We start from the raw sequence: 22,274 nt of genomic DNA, 5'->3' as shown, positions 1-22,274 counted from the left end.
CTTGAAGTTAGAAAGTGATATTTCAGAATATCCACTTTTGGCAGACTGAGTCAGTCACTTCATTTCCCTGACTTTTTGCCTAAAGTCCTGGGGAATTGAAAAAAATTCTGCCCAAATCTTAAGGACCCCAAGAATTACATTTCACATGAATGAATACTAGATGTCAGCAGGATGGTTGTTAACACGGTAGTATTGTTTTGGTGGTGAACTTGAGTCTAGGTAGAAACAAAGAATGAAGAAAATTGAAGGATAATCGTCTTAGGGTTTCACAAAAGTGCCTGATCTTCACAGAGTTCAGAGTCCTTAAAATGATAGTCTTAATTGTAGTGTTTTACAGGGCAATGCATTACATTGTGGAAAACAGTACAGGTTTATGGTTTTACAGATTGGTTTATTATTTAAAACCTTTTTTAAATTTAACTTAATTTTTTAAGGAAATGGGGTCTGGCTTTGTTTCCCAGGCTGGTCTTGAACTCCTAGGCTCATGATCCTCCTGCCTCAGCCTCCCAAAGTGCTAGGATTACAGGCAGGAGCCACTACACCTAGCCAATTTTTTCTTTTCATTTTTATTTTTATTTTTGAGACAGAGTCTTGCTCTGTCACCCAGGTGGGAGTGCAGTGGCATGATCTTGGGTCACTGCAACCTTGCCTCCAAGGTTCAAACAATTCTCATGCTTTAGCCTCCTGAGTAGCTGGGATTACAGACCTGTGCAACCACACCCACCTAATTTTTGCTTTTTTAGTAGAGACAGGGTTTCACCACGTTGGCTAGGCTGGTCTCGAACTCCTTGACTCAAGCAATCTGCCTGCCTCTGTCTCCCAAATGCTGGGATTAAAGGCATGAGCCACTGTTCTGCGGATTACCTGAGTCGAGAGTTCGAGACCAGCCTGACCAACATGGAGAAACCCCATCTTTATTTTTAAAAAAATACACTTAGCTGGGCGTGATGGCACATGCCGGTAATCCCAGCAACTTGGGAGGCTGAGACAGGAGACTCGCTGGAACCCGGGGGGCAGAGGTTACGGTGAGCCAAGTTCATGCCATTGTAGTGGAGTCTGGGCAACAAGAGTGAAACTCAGTCTCAAAAAAAAAGAATTGTGAATTTCTTAGATATGCTAATGGTATCTAGACTTTTTTAAAAAATTCTTATCTTTTAGAGGTACATACTCAATTATTGATGGATAAAAGGATGGATGTCTGGCAAAATAATCTAGTAAGGAAAAAAGAGTATTGCTGTTATAGCAAATTGGTCCTGAGTTGGTAATTATGGAAGAAGCTAGCTTATGGGTCCATAGGGATTCATTATATTATTCTCTCTACTTTTGTATAGGTTTAAATTTTCCCATAAAAATATTTTATAAAATAGGCTGGGTATGGTGGCTCACCCCTGTAATCCCAACACTTTGGGAAGCCAAGACGGGCGAATCACTTGAAGTCAGGAGTTTGAGACCAGACTGACCAACATGGTGAAACCCTGTCTGTACTAAAAGTACAAAAATTAGTTGTCGTGGTGGCATGCACCTGTAGTCCCAGCTACTCTGGAGGCTGAGGCAGGAGAATTGCTTGAACCCAGAAGGTGGAGGTCGCAGTGAGCTGAGATCACACCACTGCACTCCAGCCTGGGTGACAGAGCAAGATTCTGTCTCAAAAAAAAAAAATTAAATAAATAACATAAAATAATTAGATTATTATAGTTTGGTAAAAACATTAGTTCACTATGGTCAATTCAGTCTTGGGGCAAAAGTGGTGGATGCAGGAGTATATATGCAATGAGGATAACCCTGAGTTGATTATTGGTTTAACTAGGTGTTTACTACTCTCCACTTTTATATATGTTCGAAACCTCCCATTTAAAAAAATCAGTAGATTGTAAAAAAACTTAGTCACTTGGGCCGGCCATGGTGGCTCACTCCTGTAATCCAGCACTTTTGGGAGGCCCAGGCGGGTGGTTAAGAGTTCAGGAGATTGAGACCATCCTGGCCATGGTAAAACCCCATCTCTACTAAAATACAAAAAATTAGCTGAGCGTGGTACCACTTGTCTGTAATCCCAGCTACTCATGAGGCTGAGGCAGGGGAATTGCTTGAGCCTGGAAGACAGAGGTTGCAGTGAGCCCAGATTGTGCCACTGCACTCCAGCCTGGCAGCAGAGCAAGACTCCATCTAAAAAAAAAAATACATAGTAACTTGGATGGAAGATTTTGAATGCTACCTATGTGTAGTTTCTTGGCTAATATTTTGGCCTATAAGTTGTTAAAACTGATAGAAAACCTCGGTTCTCAAGTTAGGAAAAGCCTCCTGCAAGACAAATGTAGAACGTCACTCTCAAGTCAAACAAGAATACAAGTTCCTTGAGGGCATCTCTTACCCATCTTGATATCTTCTGCTACTAGTATTTGTTTAATCAAGCAATCATCATAAAGTACCGGTAAATATTTAAGGATTTTACAAATGCTAGTTGATTTCTGAGAATATGGTCAAAATTTAAATACTCTCAGCATACTTTTATTTTTTTTTTTTTTTGGAGACAGAGTCTTGCCCTGTTACCCAGGCTGGAGTGCAGTGGTGCAATCTTGGCTCACTACAACCTCTACCTCCCAGGTTCAAGCAGTTCTCCTTCCTCAGCCTCCGGAGTAGCTGAGATTACAGGTGGACATCACCGCACCTGCCTAATTTTATTGCATACTATTATTTCTTTTTTTTTTTTTTTTGAGACAGAGTTTCGCTCTTGTTACCCAGGCCGGAGTGCAATGGCGTGATCTCGATTCACTGCAACCTCCACCTCCTGGGTTCAGGTAATTCTCCTGCGTCAGCCTCCTGAGTAGCTGGGATTACAGGCATGCGCCACCACGCCCAGCTAATTTTTTGTATTTTTTTACTAGAGAAGGGGTTTCACCATGTTGACCAGGATGGTCTCGATCTCTTGACCTCATGATCCACCCACCTCGGTCTCCCAAAGTGCTGGGACTACAGGCTTGAGCCACCGCTCCCTGCCCAACATACTATTATTTCTAACCTGGAAGTTCCTAATAACTTTTAAGAATAATTTTTGTGACTTAAGTACAAGTCTTTATGACATGGTTTTAGCCTATCTTTCTTTTTTGAAACAATTCTTATTTTACAGTGACGGTAAGTTCCATAAGAGCCAGGACAGTGTTTCTCTTATTCATCGTTATGTCTCCCAAGCCTAGACCATATTGGATCCTCACAAGTATTTGCTGAGTGAACTTTTAATTCAACTTATAGAACCCTTTCTAATGTGTTTTTTCTCTCTCTCCTGCTAAATTTCTCAACCCTAGGCCTGCAACATGGAACCACAGGTTACTCTAAATGTGACTTTTAAAAATGAAATTCAAAGTTTTCTGGTTTCTGATCCAGAAAATACAACTTGGGCTGATATCGAAGCTATGGTGAGTGTTACTTTATTTTGTTTCTCCACGATTTAAGCATGGTTATTTTTTCCAAAGGTAGCTATTTTTAGCAGTGTTGTTTCATAGCTGTAAAGTCTGTCATAGTTACCATTTCTGGACCTTTTGGAAAACTGCCTTTGACAGGGGTTCAGTAATCATATATGAGATGTGCCCCGATAAAGAGAACAAACAAATAAGCTTCCTTTTGAAGATTTTAGAAAGGGAAGGTAAAATCGTTTTTAGTGAGATAGGATTTAGAAAACCTATTAATTTTAGAAACAGTATGAGGAATGAATTGGTGTGGGCTCCACCCCAACCAGGTCCCAAGGAAATGTTCTGTTGCTTGAGGATATGACTTGTGCTTTCCGAGAGACTATCGATTGTTTTTATTGCTAGGTCAGAGGTTGAGTATCTCAAAGTTGAGCAGGAAAAACTTCCATACCTGCTTAAACAGCAGTTATCTGTTCCGTTTTTTTGCTAATGCTTTTCCTCCTCTTGGTTTGCCCTTTGTACTTTTCTGTTTTTGTTCAGTTTGCAGTGGTGAATGTTTTACTTCCTCTGTTGACTGTGTTTCTCTACTGAAACCCTTTGGTAAAAATCTACCTTAACCTGGTTATATCTGGTGGTAACTGAAAAGGAAAAGAAATGGTAGAAAGACCTTAAAAGATGATCTAATGTAGTTGTCTGCCTTCCAGCAAATACCTGCTTATACTGTCCTGACAGTAACAGTGAGACCCATCCCAAAAAAGAAAAAAGAAAAAAAAAAAAAGACTGGATTCAAAAAGAGGTTGGATCTTGTTTGTCAAAAGATGTGAAAATAACAGTTATCTTTTTTGTTCTAATAGTTAAATGAGCTGACAGCTTCCCTTTTTTCTTCATTGTAAATTTTAAATTGTAAGTATAATACATGCCCATTTTAAGAAGAGAAACAATCTCAAGCAGTTAGTATCCCTCTACTCTCCCTCCCCTCATCTTTTATTCCCACATGTTTTGGGTAACCAGTGTTATCAGCCCTGTATGTACTTTTTCCATGTTCATGCAGATATCATACTAGGATCATACTATAAACATTATTTGGCTGGGTGCAGTGGCACACACCTGGAATGGAATCCCAGCACCTTGGGATGCTGAGGCAGGTGGTCCACTTGAGCTTATGAGTTTGAGACCAGGCTGGGCAACGTGGTAAAACCCCATCTCTATTTAAAAAAAAAAAAAAAAAAAGTACACACAGACACACACTGAGGTGGGGGGATTGCTTGAGTGCGGGAGGTTGAGGCTGCAGTGAGCCGAGATGGAGCCACTGCACTCCAGCCTGAGCAGCAGAGTGAGACCTGCCTCAAAAGAAAAAAAGGGCTGGGTGTGGTGGCTTACACCTGTAATCCCAGCACTTTGGGAGGCTGAGGCAGGCAGATCACAGGGTCAAGAGATTGAGACCATCCTGGCCAACATGGTGAAACCCCGTCTCTACTAAAAATACAAAAATTAGCTGGACATGGTGGCATGCGCCTGTAGTCCCAGCTACTTGGGAGGTTGAGGCAGGAGAATTGCTTGAACCTGGGAGGCGGAGGTTGCAGTGAGCCAAGATTGTGCCACTGCACTCCAGCCTGGCACCTAGTGACGGACTGAGACTGTCTCAAAAAAAAAGATGGTTTTCATTTTTTTTCTTCTTATTATGAAATTACAGAAGATAACTTATATGCTGTTCTACAAGATAAACTGTCCTATACAAATGTGAGATTAATGGGTCACAAAACATTTTATTTGAAATTTTAATAGATTCTGCCAAATGCTTTGAGGAAAAATTGTTGCAGCATCCAGAAATACATGACAGTGTCCTGAATTTTTGCCAACACTGGATGTTAGGCTTTAAAAACGTTTGCTGTTCCCTACCCTATGCACCCCCAAAGAAAAACACACACAAAATTTGCTGTTCTGATAAGATAGCATCTCATTGCTTCAATTTGCAATTTTCTAACCACCAGAAAGTTTGAAAGTCTTCTGATGTATTTGTTAGGTGTTCTGATTTCCTCTTCTATGAATTTTATGTATATTTTTACCTGTGTTGTTAATTGTATTATTAGCAGTTTTGCAGTTGCTCTGGGTGTGTTGCAAATATTAATCCTTTGTTATAGGTTGTTATGGTTGTTCATTGTTTTTTAACTTTATAAAATATTTAACATTTACGTAATGAAATACGCCCAACTCATCCTTTGACTTCTGTGTACATTATAACCTGCCTATAAAAAATGTGTATTTCTTTTGTAGGTAAAAGTTTCATTTGATCTGAATACTATTCAAATAAAATACCTGGATGAAGAAAATGAAGAGGTAAAATATATTATGGTACTTATTGCTAGATATTCAGAATAGAAATCTTATTTCTCCAGTGATTTGGGCTTTAATAATTCATAATAGTATTTATCTCATTTGTGTGGTGGTTTAAATGTATTTGATAATTGAATATTCTAAGACTTGCAGCATCTGAGATGGAGTTGAGAAATGGAGAAGCAGTATTGAAGAATATTTCAGAGATAACTTTTACTTTTTTAAAAAAAAAAACAGAAACAGGGTCTCACTATGTTGCTCAGGCCAGAATTCCTGGGCTCAAGCAGTCCTCCCACCTCAGCCTCTCAAAGTACCGAGGTTACAGGTGTGAGACACTATGTCTGACCTTAGATAACTTTTTTTTTTTTGAGACAGAGCCTGGCTAATTTTTTTTTTTTTTTTTTTTTTTTTTTTTGAGACAGAGTCTTGCTCTGTCGTCCAGGCTGGAGTGTAGCAGCATGATCACGGCTCACTATAACCTCCGTCTCCCAGGTTCAAGAGATTCTCCTGCCTTAGCCTCCCGAGGAGCTTGGATTACAGGCATGTGCTACCACGCTCAGCTAATTTTTTTTTTAATATATTTTTCGTAATGACAGGGTTTCACCACGTTGGTTAGGCTGGTCTCGAACTCCCAACCTCGTGATCTGCCCACCTCAGCCTCCCAAAGTGCTGGGATTACAGGCATGAGCCACCGCACCCAGCCAAATTTTTGTATTTTTAGTAGAGACAGAGTTTCACTATGTTGCCCAAGCTGGTCTCAAGCAGTCTGCCTGCCTCGGCCTCCCAAAGTGCTGGGATTACAGGTGTGAGCTACCACTTGGCCAAGATAACTTTTAAAATTAGATAGTGACATTAAGTTCACATATAGCACAAGCTGCCGTTTAGTTTATAATAATACAAATATAATGGCTAAGCTTTTTTTTTTAAAGGCTGGAGTGCAGTGGCATGATCATAGCTCACTACAATCTAGATCTCCTGGGCTCAAGGAGTCCTCCCATCTCAGCCTCCCAGGTAGCTAGGATAATGCTCTGCACCCAGCAAAATTTTTTAATTCTTTGGAGGGATGGGGTCTCACTTTGTTGCCCAGGCCAATGGCTAAGCTTTACTGAATGGTTACAATGTGTCAGACTAGCAGCAATACCATGTATTAAGTACATTATTATCATCTCTATTTTATCCATGAGGAAAATGAAGCACAGAGAGGTGAAATAACTTGCCCAAAAGCACAAAAACTTGGAAGTAGTGAAGTAGGGTTTCAGTCTGTATCCTGTGGCTATAGAACTCAAGCTCCTAACCATTATATTGTACTGCCTCTTAATGTACCTGAAATAAAGGAGGGCATAGTAGATGAGCAATAAAATTTCTTAAATATTATTCATGACTACCAAGTGAACCCCAGGCCTGAGTTTTTGTCTGTCCTAAGGGGCTGGTCCTAGTAACAGAAATGCTCAATTGATGAGACACTTATAATTCACTGTTGTTTTTTTCCTTTTATAGGTATCCATCAACAGTCAAGGTGAGTCCCTGACAGAGTCTGGTCAGCCTTATTTAAAAGCCTTAATCTTCTCATTGAGGCATTTCTATTTAGAGGATGCCAGTCCTCTGAAATTAATATGCCTCCCAGTTCAACACATGTAGTATTCCCTTCATGTAAGTATTCCCATGGTGTTGCCTTTGTTTCTGACTTGGTATATGTGTTAATATCAGCTTATAAACAAGTGATATTCCAAAAGTTTATTAGATGTTGAGAGCCTGGAGTCCATTTTCGCAGAGGAACCATGTTATAGTTGAAAGTTAGTTTCCCAAGATAGCCCCTAAAATTTTATTTTTATCAGGTGAAATGACAGTATTAACACTGTCCATGAACTCTCTTGAGTCCTGAGCATCGTAATGCCTAATGTGAGGGACCTAGGTTGGGATTTTGTAACTACAACTCTCCAATACTGATGAAAGGGATTTAAGGGGAAGAACTGATCTACAGTAGATTCCGTTTGCAACAAGAAGGGAGTTTGTCAGCAAAAAGATAGTTGCTGTTCATATATAATAAGCTAAGACATTTTTAAAGTCAGGATTGACTATATGTTTTGAAATTTTTTGTTGTATATATTGTAGGTATACAACATGATACTATGAAATACATACAGTGTATACATACAGCAATGATATATGAAATGCATTGCTTAATGACAGGGATACGTTCTGAGAAATGCATCAATTAGGTGATTTTTGTCACTAGATGGACATCATAGAGTGTATTTACACAAACCTAGATGATATAGCCTACTACACACCTAGGATATATGGTATAACCTATTGCTCCTAGGCTACAAACCTGTAGAGCAGGTTACTGTACACAGTAATCTAAACACAGAAAAGGTACAGTAAAAATGTGGCATTGGGCCGGGTGCGGTGGCTCACGCCTGTAATCCCAGCACTTTGGGAGGCCAAGGCGGGTGGATCACGAGGTCAAGAGATAGAGACCATCCTGGTCAACATGGTGAAACCCCGTCTCTACTAAAAATACAAAAAATTAGCTGGGCATGGTGGCGAATGCCTGTAATCCCTGGTACTCAGGAGGCTGAGGCAGGAGAATTGCCTGAACCCAGGAGGCGGAGGTTGTGGTGAGCCAAGATCATGCCATTGTACTCCAGCCTGGGTAACAAGAGCGAAACTCTGTCCCAAAAAAAAAAAAAAAAAAAGTGGCATTATAATCTTATGGGATCACCATTATGTATGTGGTTGAAATGTTATGTAGTGATGGTTACTATAGTGAAACAAATTAACATATCTAATCATCTCATTATAGCAGTTCATTGGTGCCCTGAGCTCTCTCCAGAAAGCAGCCATAATCTATTCATTTAGCAAAAATCATGAATGTAATGTACGATTATTTAACTATATTCTTCATCTTGTACATTCTATCTTTAGGATTGGCTGTACTTAATATATAGACTCTTTGCTTCTTTTTTTTTTTTTTCTGAGAGTTCATCTTCAGAAGACTCTTTGGTTCTTGAATAAATGGATGTATACAAAATAATAATTTTAAAATAATAGAATCTTTTGGGGTAGGTGAAGAAGTATTACAGTGTATATTTTTTGTCCTTTTAGGAGAATATGAAGAAGCACTTAAGGTAATGATTATTTAATCTCGTTTCATATGATTTCAAAAATATTATTATTTTCTTTTTTGAGACAGGGTTGTGCTCTGTCATCCAGGCTCGTGTGCAGTGGCACAGTCTCAGGTTGCTGCACCTCCACCTCCCAAGCTTAAGTGATCCTCCCACCTCAGCCTCCTGAGTAGCTGGGACTACAGACACATGCCACCACGACTGGCGTTTTGTATTTTTTTGTAGACACAGGGTTTTGCCATGTTTTCCAGGGTGATCTGGAACCCTTGCACTCAAACAGTCTGCCGGCCTTGGCCTCCCAAAGTCTGGGATTATTAGGTAGGAGCCACCACACCTGGCCTAAAATATTTATTGAGTGAAACTGAAACCTGAATTCCATTAGTTGTGGGGAGAGACTAATAAGTATAAACACAGTGAAACCTGTTTTTAGGGAGACTGATGAATGGGTGTGTCACTCAGCAAAAGGCAATTCATAATAAAAAGATCCTTCTCAGTTATTGTCCCATTTCATTGCTGGTCTTGGTGCTGCTGTTCTAGTGTTTAAAAATACAAATAGGCCGGGCATGGTGGCTCACATCTGTAATCTAAGCACTTTGGAGGCCAAGGCGGGCGGATCACCTGAGGTCGGGAGTTCAAGACCAGCCTGACCAACATGGGGAAACCCCGTCTTAAAAAAATAAATAAATAAAAATTTTAAAAATGCAAATACAAATAGCCGGGTGCAGTGGCTCACACCTGTAATCCCAGCACTTTGGGAGGCCGAGGAGGGCAGATCACCCGAAGTCAGGAGTTCAAGACCAGCCTGACCAACATGGTGAAACCCCATTCTACTAAATACAAAAATCGAGCTGGGCATGGTGGTGCGTGCCTGTAATCCCAGCTACTTGGGAGGTTGAGGCAGGAGAATCACTTGAACCTCGGAGGCAGAGGTTGCAGTGAGCTGAGATCACGCTATTGCACTCCAGCCTGCGCAACAAGAGGGAAAGTCCATCTCAAACACACACACACACACACACACACACACACACACACACACACACAACAAAGAGACTGGGTCTTGCTATGTTACCTAGGCCAACCTCGAACTGCTGGGCTCAAGTGATCCTGCTGCCTCAGCCTTCCAAGTAGCTGGGATTATAGGCATGCACTACCATGCCTGCTCTAGAACTGTGCTTTTTGGTTCACATTTTTCACCTCTTTTCCTCACTCTGTTCTCTCCCTTTTTTTTGGAGACACAGTCTCACCCAGGCTGGAGTGCAGCAGTGGCACCATCTTGGCTCACTGCAACCTCCACTTCTGGGGTTCAAGCGATTCTCATGCCTCAGCCTTCCTAGTAGCTGGGATTACAGGTGTCTGCCACCATGCCCACCTAATTTTTGTAGTTTTAGTAGAGATGGGATTTCACTATGTTGGCCAGGCTGGTCTCAAACTCCTGACCTCAGGTGATCGCCCCCGACCTTGGCCTCCCAAAGTGCTTGGATTAAAGGCGTGAGCCACTGAGCCCTGCCTTTTTTTTTTGACATGTTGCCTATACTTGTCTTGAACTTTTAGGCTCAAGCAACCCACCCACCTCAGCCTCCCAAAGTGCTAGGATTAGAGGTGAGAGCCATTGCACCCAGCCTTTTTTTCTTTAACATGTGTCTCATCCTGTCATAGAGGCTGGAGTGCAGTGGTGCAATCATGGCCTACTACCCCCTCAACCCCCCAGGCTCAAGTAATTTTCCCACTTCATCCTCCTGAGTAGTTGGGACCACAGATGCACATCACCACCCCTGGCTCGTTTTGTTTTGTTTGAATCTTCCTCTGTCACCCAGGCTGGAGTGCAGGGGCACAGTCTCAGCTCACTGCAGCCTCCACCTCCTAGGTTCAAGCAGTTCTCACACCTCAGTCACCCAAATAGCTGGGATCACAGGCATGTGCTACAACACCCAACTGTTTTTTTTATTTTTAGTAGAGTTGGGGCTTCCCTGTTTTGGCCATTCTGGTCTTAATCTCCTAGCCTCAAATGATCTGCCTGCCTCAGCCTCCCAAAGTGCTGATATTACAAGTGTGAGCCACTGTGCCCAGCTACCACACCTGGCTATTTTTATTTTTAAAAAAGCTTTTTTTCACTGATAGCACTTGTTTAAAAAAATCTTTTTTTTTTTTTTTTGAGACAGGATTTCACTGTCACCCAGGCTGGAGTTCAGTGGTATGATCACAGCTCACACAGCTGGAGTGCAGTGGCATGGTTGCAGCCTTGACCTCTTGGGCTCAAGAGGCCTTCCTACCTCAGACTTCTCTGTAGCTGAGACTACAGGCACACACCACCATGTCCTGATGATTTTACACCTTTTTTTGGTAGAGACATGGTCTTGCTGTGTTGCCCAGGCTTGTGTTGAACTACTGGACCCAAGTTATCTGCCTCTGCCTCCCAAAGTTCTGGGATTACAGGCATGAGCCACCTCACACAGCCCCAAAATACTTTTTATTTTAGAGACAGAGTCTCACTTTGTCACCCAGGTTGGAGTGCAGTGGCACCATCTTGGCTTATTGCAACTTCCGCCTTCTGTGCTCAAGCAATTCTCCTGTCACAGCCTCCCAAGTAGCTGGGATTACAGGCGTACTCCACCACGCCTGACTAATTTTTGTATTTTCAGTAGAGACAGTGTTTCACCATGTTGGACAGGCTGGTCTCGAACTCCTGACCTTGTGATCTGGCCTCCCAAAGTGCTGGAATTACAGGTGTGAGCCACTGTGCCTGGCCCCAAAATACTGTTCTTATTGGAAAACTAAATGCTTAATTATAGGACATAGGTTAAGTTTTGTTAGTCTAGAATTGACTTTTTTGGAACCCTGACTTAAGATTCCGTAGATGTAGTCTTATATAAAAACCCTAATTGGCAGGCACAGTGGCTCACACCTGTAATCCCAGCTCTTTGGGAGGCCGAGACGGGCAGGTCATGAGATCAAGAGATTACGACTATCCTGGCTATCATGGTGAGGCCCTGTCTTTAATAAAAATTTGAAAATTAGCTGGGTGTGGTAGTGCGCATCGATAGTCTGAGCTACTCTGGAGGCTGAGGCAGAAGAATCACTTGAACCCGGGAGGTGGGGGTTTCAGTGAGCCTAGATCATGCCACTGCACTCCAGCCTGACAACAGAGCAAGACTCTGTCTCAAACAACAACAGCAACAAAACAGAAAAATAGTAACCAAGTTAAGGAAAATCTTACCTAATTTGCATCTTACAACCTACTTTTATGGTTTTGTTTTTGTGTGTGTGTGGAATAAAGCAACACAATGCTTTTGTGGTTTTAATAACAAAACCAAATTTATGACGGGCCTGGGTAACATACGACAAAAAAAATTTTTAAATTAGCCAACAGGCATAGTGACTCACACCTGAAATCCCAGCACTTTGAGAGGCTGAGGTGGGCGGATTGCTTGAGCCCAGGAGTTCAAGACTAGCCTGGGCAACATCATAAAACCCTACCTCTACAAAAATACAAAAATTAGCCAGGTGTGGTGGTATACACCTGTAGACCCAGTTACTCAGGAAGCTGAGGTGGGAGGATAATTTAAGCTCAGGCATTCAAGACCAGTCTGGGCAACACGGTGAGACTCCTTTCTCCAAACAAAAACAAAAACCTTAGCCAGGCATGGTGGTGTGCACCTGTAATCCCAGCTACTAAGGAGGCTGAGGTGGGAAAATTGCTTGAGCCCAGGAGACAGATAGACTGCAGTGAGCCATGCGTTGCATTCCAATATGGGTAACAGAGCAAAATGACATCTCAGAAACCCAAAATAAAAATAAATTTCTAGGCCTGGCACAGTGGCTCATGCCTGTAATCCTAGCACTTTGGGAGGCAAAGGTGGGTGGATTACCTGAGGTCAGGAGTTCTCAACCAGCCTGGCCAACACAGCGAAACCCCATCTCGACTGAAAATACAAAAATTAGCCAGGCGCATGGTAGCAGACACCTGTAATCCCAGCTACTTGAGAGGCTGAGGCAGGAGAATCATTTGAACTAGGGAGGTAAGGTTTCAGTGAGCCAACACTACACCATTGCACTGCATCCTGGGCAACAAGAGTGAAACTCCATCTCAAAATTAAATAAATAAATAAGTAAATTTCTAGTTAACATTCTTGGCAAATAAATAGTGAGTTGAGTGTAAATATTCTATTTGTTGGCCAGGCATGGTGGCTGACGCCTGTAATCTCAGCACTTTGGGAGGCCAAGGCGGGTGGACACCTGAGGTCAGGAGTTCAAGACCAGCCTGGCCAACATGGTGAAGCCCTGTCTTAAAAAAAAACAAAAACAAAAAAATGTATTCTATTTGTTGTTGGATTTAATAAGGCAAACACAAATCCTAATATTTTCTAGCATAGTTTATCACACCCTTCTGTTTTGATGTCTTTGAAATTTTATCTGGAAAAGAAGAATGGCATCTTATGTTTTTGTTTCATAACGGATGCTCTTAGATGGCAGTTAAACAGGGAAACCAGCTGCAGATGCAAGTCCACGAAGGGCACCATGTCGTTGATGAAGCCCCAACCCCAGTTGTAGGAGCAAAACGACTAGCTGCCAGGGCGGGGAAGAAGCCACTTGCACATTACTCTTCACTGGTGAGAGTCTTGGGATCGGACATGAAGACCCCAGAGGAGCCTGCAGTGCAGGTATGAAGGTTATGGACCAGTCTATCTAATGTTTTTTTAATAAAGCTAAACAAGTTTTTATTATCATTATACTTTAAGTTCTGGGATACATGTGCAAAATGTGCAGATTTGTTGCATGTGCCATGGTGGTTTGCTGCACCTGTCAACCCGTCATCTACATTAAATATTTCTCCTAATGCTATCCCTTATCCCCACCCCCTGGCAGGCCTCGGTGTGTGATGTTCCTCTCCCTGTGTCCATATGTTCTCATTGTTCAACTCCCACTTATGAGTGACAACATGTGGTGTTTGGTTTCCTCTGTTAGTTGGCTGAGAATGATGGTTTCCACCTTCATCCATGTCCCTGCAAAGGATGTGAAGTCTTTTTTTTATGGCTGCTTAGTATTCCATGGTGTATATGTGCCACATTTTCTTTATCTAGTCTATCATTGATGGGCATTTGGATTGGTTCCAAGCCTTTGCTATTGTGAATAGTGCTGCAGTAAACATATGTGTGCATGTATCTTCATAGTAGAATGATTTATAATCCTTTGAGTATAAACCCAGTAATGGGATTGCTGGCTCATAAGGTATTTCTGGTTCTAGATCCTTGAGGAATTCCTGACTTTTTTTTTTTTTTGAGACGAAGTTTTGCTCTTCTTGTTTCTGAGGCTGGAGTACAATGGCACAACATCCATTCACTGCAACTTCCGCCGCCTGGGTTCAAGTGATTCTCCTGCCTCAGACTTCCGAGTAGCTGGGATTACAGGCATGTACCACCATGCCTGGATAATTTTTGTATTTTTAGTGGAGATGAGATTTCTCCATGTTCGTCAGGCTGATCTCGAACTACCAACCTCAACTGATCCTCCTGCCTTGGCCTCCCAAAGTGCTGGGATTACAGGTGTGAGCCACCATGCCTGGCCTGTTTCCTGACTTTTTAATGATCACCATTCTAACTGGGGTGAGATGGTATCTCACTGTGGTTTTGATTTGCATTTCTCTAATGACCAGTGATGATAAGCTTTTTTTCATTTGTGTTTTTGGCCGCGTAAATGTCTTCTTTTGAAAAGTGTTCATATCTTTGCCCACTGTTTGATGGGGTTTTTTTTCCTTATAAATTTGTTTAAGTTTCTTGTAGATTCTGGATATTAGCCCTTTGTCAGATAGATTGCAAAAATTTTCTCCCATTCTGTAGGTTGCCTGTTCACTCTGATGATAGTTTCTTTTGGTGTACAGAAGCTCTTTAGTTTAATTAGATCCTATTTGTCAATTTTGGCTTTTGTTGCCATTGCTTTTGGTGTTTTGTCATGAAGTCTTTGCCAGATGCCTATGTCCTGAATGGCATTGCTTAGATTTTCTTCTAGGGTTTTTATGATTTTAGGTCTTATGTTTAAGTCTTTAATCCATCTTGAGTTAATTGTTGTGTAAGGTGTGAGGAAGGGGTCGTTTCACTTTTCTGCATATGGTTAGCCAGTTTTCCCAACACCATTTATTAAATAGGGAATCCTTTCTCCATTGCTTGTTTCAGTCTATCCAGTTGCTAAATTTATTTCTCATTGTCTTTGTTGTAAGATTTGCATGTTTATCAGAAATTTGGAAATTAATGTGTTCCACTCTGTCTCCTACTTTTAAAACTGGTAACAGTAGTTTACTTCTGGAGAAGGGGGAGCAGGGTGGGCTAGAGACTGTGTTTTCCTTTAGTACACCTTCATAAGGTGACTTTTTTTTAAACTATATGTTTGGATGATTTCACAAAAGAAACCTCAAAATAATATACTCCAGGAAAAGTATTTTAAGGCCAGGTACGGTGGCTCATGCTTGTAATCCTAGCACCTTGAGAGGCTAAGGCAGTGGATCACGAGGCTGAGAGATCGAGACCATCCTGGCCAACATGGTGAAACCCCGTCTTTACTAAATATACAAAAATTAGCTGGGCGTGGTTGCATGCACCTGTAGTACCAGCTACTTGGGAGGCTGAGGCAGGAGAATCACTTGAACACGAGAGACGGGGGTTGCAGTGAACCGAGATCGCACCATTGCACTCCAGCCTGGTGACAGAACGAGACTCTGTCTCAAAAAAAAAGTATTTTAAATAGAAAAAGTAACCTCCAACATCTCGGCTTGTGTTTCCTCCCAGTTGTTTCCACCTGCTTCATGTGACACAGACCAGCCTCAAGACAAGCCCCCAGACTGGTTTACAAGCTACCTGGAGACAGTGAGTGTTTTCTCTGGCTTGGGTTTTAACTGCAGTGTTGGGACAGGTGGAATGTGGAAGAAATAGAAACCCGAACCTAGATGGCTACTGCCTCTGGTACAGGTGAAGAGTGGTTATAATTTCCAAACTTACAGCAGTTCCAGTCACGAAAGCTGTAACCTTTGCAATGAAGTGTCAGAAAAAGAGGGAGTCTAATTCTAAGTATGTAAGGGAGAGGGACAAATTTCTGCTTGAGAAGTAGTTAGAAATTTACTTATCAAAAGGATTTGTGATATTTTCTTGAACCAGTTTAGCTATGGAAGGAACAGACCTTTTGCTACGTTTCGTGTCTATTCAGTAGCAGTTGTTTATTGTGTTTTTGTATTACACCAGAGACAGGTTTCAGATCTATTGATACCTTCACACTTTTTTTCAGTATTGGAACTGAGTTTTTTTCCCACCTTCTGCTCCCTATTCTAGTTCAGAGAACAAGTGGTTAAAGAAACGGTTGAGAAGCTTGAACAGAAATTACATGAGAAGCTTGTCCTCCAGAACCCATCCTTGGGTTCTTGCCCTTCAGAAGTCTCAATTCCTACTTCAGAGGAAACATTGTTTTTACCAGAAAACCAGTTCAGCTGGCATATTGCTTGCAACAACTGCCAAAGAAGGATTGTTGGTGTCCGCTACCAGTGTAGGTAAGCAGTTGCTTGGGAGTAGCTGGCTAGTGATAGACCTAAGAGCATTTACCTTCCTGGCTTTCTGATTAGGTTAAGGGATATTGGTTGTACCCTGTTTCTGAGCATTAGATGTCATAGCTCTGAGTTGGAAGCACAAGCTTATCTTCACCCACATGCTTTGTGAGTTGTAACCATTCAGATTGTTGAATTTAGATGTGCATTTGGATTAGCAAAGCCAGGCAAAATTCTGTTCCCTTGAACAGACACAATTAGATCACTAAGGGTAGTTGCTCGGTTGTTCCAAATGCCTTTTTTTGTTTTTATTTGTTTGGTGACAGGGTCTCACTCAGTCACCCAGGCTGGAGTGCAGGGTGCAGTCACAGTTCACTGCAGCCTAACCCTCCCAGGCTTGGACAGTCCTCCCACTTCAGCCTCCCAAATAGCTGGGACCACAGACACAGGCTACCATGCCTGCCTAATATTTTTTTAGAGATGGGGTCTCCCTGTGTTGCCCAGGCTGGTCTCAAACTCCTGGACTCAAGTGATCCTCCTCTCCAGAGCCTCCCGAAGTGCTGGGATTACAGGCATGAGCCACGTGCCTAGCCCTATATACCTTCATATCTTACCTTCCTCCCTTAGGTTTTCCTGTAAAATGGCTATGAGTTAAGTGTTATCCTTATTTTATTAATGAAGAAAAGTGAGGCATGGCATAGTTAAATAACTTGTTCAGGTTACCAGCTAGTTGGTACTGGAGCAAATGTAGAAGTCTGGTCTTATATCTCCCTACCCTGGGTACTTCCTATTATGCCACTGTGTACTGTGCCACTCTTTCCCCACAGCCTATGCCCTTCCTACAATATCTGTGAAGATTGTGAAGCAGGGCCATATGGCCATGACACTAACCACATCCTGCTGAAGTTACGGAAACCTGTTGTGAGTTCCTCTGAACCATTCTCTCACTCAAAGTACTCTACTCCTCGTCTTCCTGCTGCTCTGGAACAAGTCAGGTAAAACCCTATACATGGAGATGCTTATTCTCTGATTAACATCTTGGTTCTGGTGACAAGGTGTGAATCACAAAACTACAGATAATCTCCTTAGTTCCACTCATTTTCATTTGATGTGCAGAAATGAAGACAGTTATCCAAAGTTAATGAAATAGAAATAATACCTATAAAAAGAAATTAATAAACTAAAGTAGGTTGGGCACAATGGCCCATAAACTGTTATCTCAGCAACTTGAGGGGCTAGGGTGGGAGATTGCTTGAAGCCAAATATTTGAGACCAGCCTAGGCAATATAGCAAGATGCCACCTCTAAAAAAAAATTTAAAAATTAGTCAGGCATGGTGGTGCATACCTATAGTTTCAGCTACTTGGGAGGCTGAGGTGAGCAGATCACTTAAGCCCAGGAATATGAGGTAGAAGGGAGCCATAATTATACCACTTCATACCAGCCTGCATGACTGCGTGAGACCCTGACTCTAAAACAATAAAAGAAACTAAAAGCTGACACTGGTGGAGATTGCAGTTGGCTCCACATTGCTTCAGAATTTATTTGTGACTTTCTTTTAAGACTTGCTTTTATTATCTCACAGGCTCCAGAAACAGGTTGATAAGAACTTTCTTAAAGCAGAAAAGCAAAGGTTGCGAGCTGAGAAGAAACAACGTAAAGCAGAGGTCAAGGAACTTAAAAAGCAGCTTAAGCTCCATAGGAAAATTCACCTATGGAATTCAATCCATGGACTCCAGAGCCCCAAGTCTCCTTTAGGCCGACCTGAAAGCTTGCTCCAGTCTAATACCCTGATGTAAGCCCAGGGCTAGGGTGGGAGCCAGAACTTTAGGCCCAGCTCTCTGAAACTGGAACTTCAGCCAACTTCTGTCTTATTCATTGGCAGCCCCGTAACACTCAAATCCTTAAAACTTCCCATTATCTGGTCTTAGTATTATTAAAGGGTGGTTTGGTAGTTATTTCTGACATTTGTTTTGTTTTCTTCATCAGAAAGATAGAAACCACTAAAGTTCAGAATGGTGGGTTCCCTGTCTTCATTGGAGGCAATCTGGAATTGAAGCAAAAGGAACAAGTGTTTTAAAAGCCCGACTCTCGCTGGGCGTGGTGGCTCACACCTGTAATCCCAGTACTTTGGGAGGCAGAGATGGGTGGATCATGAGGTCAGGAGTTCAAGACCAGCCTGGCCAAGATGCTGAAACCCCATCTCTACTAAAAATACAAAAATTAGCCAGGCTTGGTGCCTTGCACCTGTAATCTCAGCTACTCGGGAATCTCTTGAACCTGGGGAATCTCTTGAACCCAGGTAATAGAGGTTGCAGTGAGCTGAGATCGTACCACTGCACTGCAGCCTAGGTGAAAGAGCAAGACTCCAGGTCAAAAAAAAAAAAAAAAAAAAGCCTTACTCTCTAGGTGTTGTATTTATAGGCCCTTTTAATTATACTTGCCATGACTTTTTAAGCTCAGGAGTTGGACCTATCCTCTGTTTTGTTTTATTATTTTAAATTTGTCAGAAAATGTATTGTTTCTAATACATGATTCTATACTAATATTAGTATTATTTTTAGGGCAAATGGGTTAGTACATTTTCAAGAGTCATAGTCAGACTCTCAAGCCAGTGTGGGATATTCAGAAGCCTTCACACCCAGTGGCAAGTGATTAAGCATCTGAATTTCTATTTAGGCTCCCTTTGCAGCCCTGTACCCCAGTTATGCCAATGCTCAGTGCAGCGTTTGTAGATGAGAATTTGCCTGATGGGACTCACCTTCAGCCAGGAACCAAGTTTATCAAACACTGGAGAATGAAAAATACAGGAAATGTAAAGTGGAGTGCAGACACAAAGGTAATTTTTCCCACAAAATGTGAAGATGAAGTGATTTGAAGTGGCAGAGTGCTCAGCTGACAAGCTTGCTTTTTCTTCTTACTGTTCTTTTTAGCTCAAGTTCATGTGGGGAAACCTGACTTTGGCTTCCACAGAAAAGAAGGATGTTTTGGTTCCCTGCCTCAAGGCTGGCCATGTGGGAGTTGTATCTGTGGAGTTCATTGCCCCAGCCTTGGAGGGAACGTATACTTCCCATTGGCGTCTTTCTCACAAAGGCCAGCAATTTGGGCCTCGGGTCTGGTGCAGTATCATAGTGGATCCTTTCCCCTCCGAAGAGAGCCGTGATAACACCGAAAAGAGCATGATCAGCTCAAGCACAGCTGATGATCTCACCTGCCAGCAAGAGGTGAGCATTCATTGGCAGGCTTTGGGCCCAGTATCCCAATTATAGAGGAGGTGGCTAAAACTAAAAGAACCCACTCATAGCTGATAGTTCTTCTAGAAACCATGATTAGCTTCTCCCCTCCCTGTAACACATGCTGATATTTGGCCTCTTTAGGGTGTTTTAGTGTCTTTAGGGTCTTGCTGCAGGCAGTCCCTGAATACTTTTGTACCTCTTCGTAATGCTGCATGGTCACCCTGTTGGCTGCACAAGAGAAAGAGGGGTGGCTGGCCTGGCCTGTGGAGCTGCTGAACTGATAGCTTTACTCCTTAACATCCATGTCTCCTGAAATACCCTGTGTATGTTCCCTAAATACTAATGAAGTCTTGTTCTGGTTGCTACTTAGTACACAGGTTTTAAATGCAATTTCTCTGTCTTAGTGGGGCAGAGTGTTTATTGCTTAAGTTACCCAATTTTAATGTTCTGGTTTTCACTAATATAGTTAATGTAAGTTGTCATTAGGGGAGGCTGGGTGAATGTGAATTCTCTCTGCTGTTTTTGCAACTTTTCTATAACTGTAAAATTATATCAAAAACATTTCTAAAGTTTTTTAAAATATAGAGGTACAGCAGCATTTTTATATTTGGGGACATTGTCAGCCTGCCTCTTCAGTTTTGTTGAAGGCCTAAAATTTGTCTCAATGGTTTGTCTCTATAGGAAGCTTTTCTTCTGGCTAAAGAAGAAATACAGCTTGGTGAAGTGACTGAGCAGACAGAAGGGACAGCAGCCTGCATCCTGCAGAAGGCAAAAAATGTTGCCAGTGAGAGGGAGCTCTACATCCCATCTGTGGATCTTCTGACTGCCCAGGTGGAAGATTCAGCACTTTGAAGGGCAAGGGACAGAGTGGGAGAGCACAGGAGAGGAGAAGGTGGTAGAGTCATAGGTGGTCATGAGGAAATCAGAGATATGCCCACTTTGATCCAGTCAGATGCATTTAATGGGAAGGAGATCACCCATGGAACCAAGTTTGTAAACTAGATGTTTCCTCTTTGAATTGGGAACTCAATCCTGTAATTCCCCATAAACTCCCTTTAGTTTCCTCTTCACTTCAACCTGATTCTCCTTCACACCTGCTGCATATTCTCTTTCCTGCCATTTGGTTATCTCAATGTCTAATTCCCATTTAACTCTTCTTGTTTTCACTTGACTGAGGAGAGGCATGAATTTGAACAAAGTCGAATCCCAGATGATGTGGAAGTACAGGTCCCATCTAGACATGGTTCCAGCTGCACTGCAAACAGCCTAACATTGCCTGTCTTTTTTTATAGGACCTGCTATCCTTTGAGCTGTTGGATATAAACATTGTTCAAGAGTTGGAGAGAGTGCCCCACAACACCCCTGTAGGTAAGAATGTCACTCATTTCATCTTGTTCATCTTAGTGATAGGCACAAAAGTACCATAGCCTAGACACTGGTAGTGTTTTATTCTGAGGACATGGAACGGATAGGATAGTAAAGCAGCAATCATGGATCCATGTTCCTTCTTTGCTGTCCTTTGTCAAAAGCAACAATATGCTAGGCACAGTGGCTTTTCCCTATAATCTCAGCAGTTTGGGAGGGCAAGGTGGGAGGATCACTTGAGGCCAGGGTTTGAGACCAGCCTGGATAACATGGTGAAACCCCCATTTCTACAAAAATTATTTTTTTAAATTAGCTGGGCATGGCCAGACACAGTGGCTCACACCTGTAATCCCAGCACTTTGGGAGGCCAAAGCGGGCGGTTCTTCTGAGGTCGGGAGTTCGAGACCACTTGACCAACATGGAAAATCCTTGTCTCTACTAAAAATACCAAATTAACCAGGCATGGTGGTGCATGCCTGTAATCCCAACTATTCGGGAGGCTGAGGCAGGAGAGTCACTTGAACCTGGATGGTGGAGGTTGCCATGAGCCACAATCATGCCATTGCATTCCAGCCTGGGCCACAAGAGCAAACCTCCATCTCAAAAAAAAAAAAAAATTAGCTGGGCATGGTGGCCTGCTCCTGTGGTCTCAGCTACTGGGGAGATTGAAGTGGGAGGATCACTTGAGCCCAGGAGACAGAGGTTGCAGTGAGCCAGAATTGCACCACCGCTCAGACGACAGAGTAAAACCCCATCTCAAAAAACAAACAAACAAACAAACAATAATACAAGTCTGGTGCAAGGCTTTTCCACCATAAAGGGTTCCGCTTTTTTTCTGTAGATATTTGTGTCCTTTTGTTCCTTCGTATTCATGGTTTTGTGTCTTGGCCACAGTTTTCCAGGCCAAATAACTGTCCTGCATTGATTGATCTGTGATTCTTGGATACCTATTGGTCTGGAAATTTTTTTGACAGACCTCAAAGCGTATCTGGGTTTATTTTAGCCCTGCAGGAGGCAGGAAGCCTACAAACTGCTACTTCTGGACACTGACTATTGATGATCCGATGCTTTCTCTTGATTGATGGCTCTCCTGTCTTCATTCTCCAGATATGACTCCCTGCATGTCTCCTCTGCCATATGACAGTCCTTTAATTGAGAAGCCAGGCTTGGGGCAGATACAGGAAGAGAGTGAAGGGGCAGGATTTAAAGCACTTCCTGGTAAGGGATTAAATATTTGTAAAGTATTTGCATCCTCCCTTTCCATGCCATACTCTATTTTACAGCTATTC

General features: G+C 42.2%; 2 protein-coding genes across 31 annotated transcripts in view; one reads left to right on the top strand and one right to left on the bottom strand.

Moving 5' to 3' along the window:
• The window catches only part of LOC144582689 (uncharacterized), a 36,999-nt gene that overhangs the window by 1,202 nt on the left and 13,523 nt on the right, over window positions 1-22,274 (bottom strand). The window lies entirely within an intron of this gene.
• Window positions 1-22,274, top strand: part of NBR1 (NBR1 autophagy cargo receptor) — a 36,961-nt gene that overhangs the window by 1,916 nt on the left and 12,771 nt on the right. For 8 of the 30 annotated variants that reach the window (XR_013535935.1, XR_013535933.1, XM_078374378.1 and 5 more), the window contains 13 exons: window positions 3,300-3,410; window positions 5,676-5,738; window positions 7,233-7,251; window positions 8,844-8,866; window positions 13,327-13,521; window positions 15,640-15,717; window positions 16,177-16,391; window positions 17,213-17,380; window positions 17,970-18,179; window positions 19,064-19,223; window positions 19,318-19,608; window positions 20,302-20,451; window positions 20,913-20,988. Coding sequence is in view for 26 of the 30 variants with exons in the window: in XM_078374378.1 (XP_078230504.1) it covers window positions 3,309-3,410; window positions 5,676-5,738; window positions 7,233-7,251; window positions 8,844-8,866; window positions 13,327-13,521; window positions 15,640-15,717; window positions 16,177-16,391; window positions 17,213-17,380; window positions 17,970-18,179; window positions 19,064-19,223; window positions 19,318-19,608; window positions 20,302-20,451; window positions 20,913-20,988 (1,750 nt within the window). In the remaining 4 variants the exon portion in view is untranslated. Of the gene's footprint in view, window positions 1-2,718; window positions 2,796-3,299; window positions 3,411-5,675; window positions 5,739-7,232; window positions 7,252-8,843; window positions 8,867-13,326; window positions 13,522-15,639; window positions 15,718-16,176; window positions 16,392-17,212; window positions 17,381-17,969; window positions 18,180-19,063; window positions 19,224-19,317; window positions 19,609-20,301; window positions 20,452-20,912; window positions 20,989-22,092; window positions 22,204-22,274 lie in introns of all 30 variants that reach the window. The other 22 variants (XR_004743498.3, XM_035301481.3, XM_035301480.3 and 19 more) reach the window with 8 other exon arrangements.

This window comes from Callithrix jacchus, chromosome 5 (assembly GCF_049354715.1).
Source record: "Callithrix jacchus isolate 240 chromosome 5, calJac240_pri, whole genome shotgun sequence".
Lineage (NCBI taxonomy): Eukaryota > Metazoa > Chordata > Mammalia > Primates > Cebidae > Callithrix > Callithrix jacchus.
The sequence above is the reverse complement of the archived record's forward strand: the minus strand, read 5'-3'. Positions and strand labels throughout refer to the sequence as shown.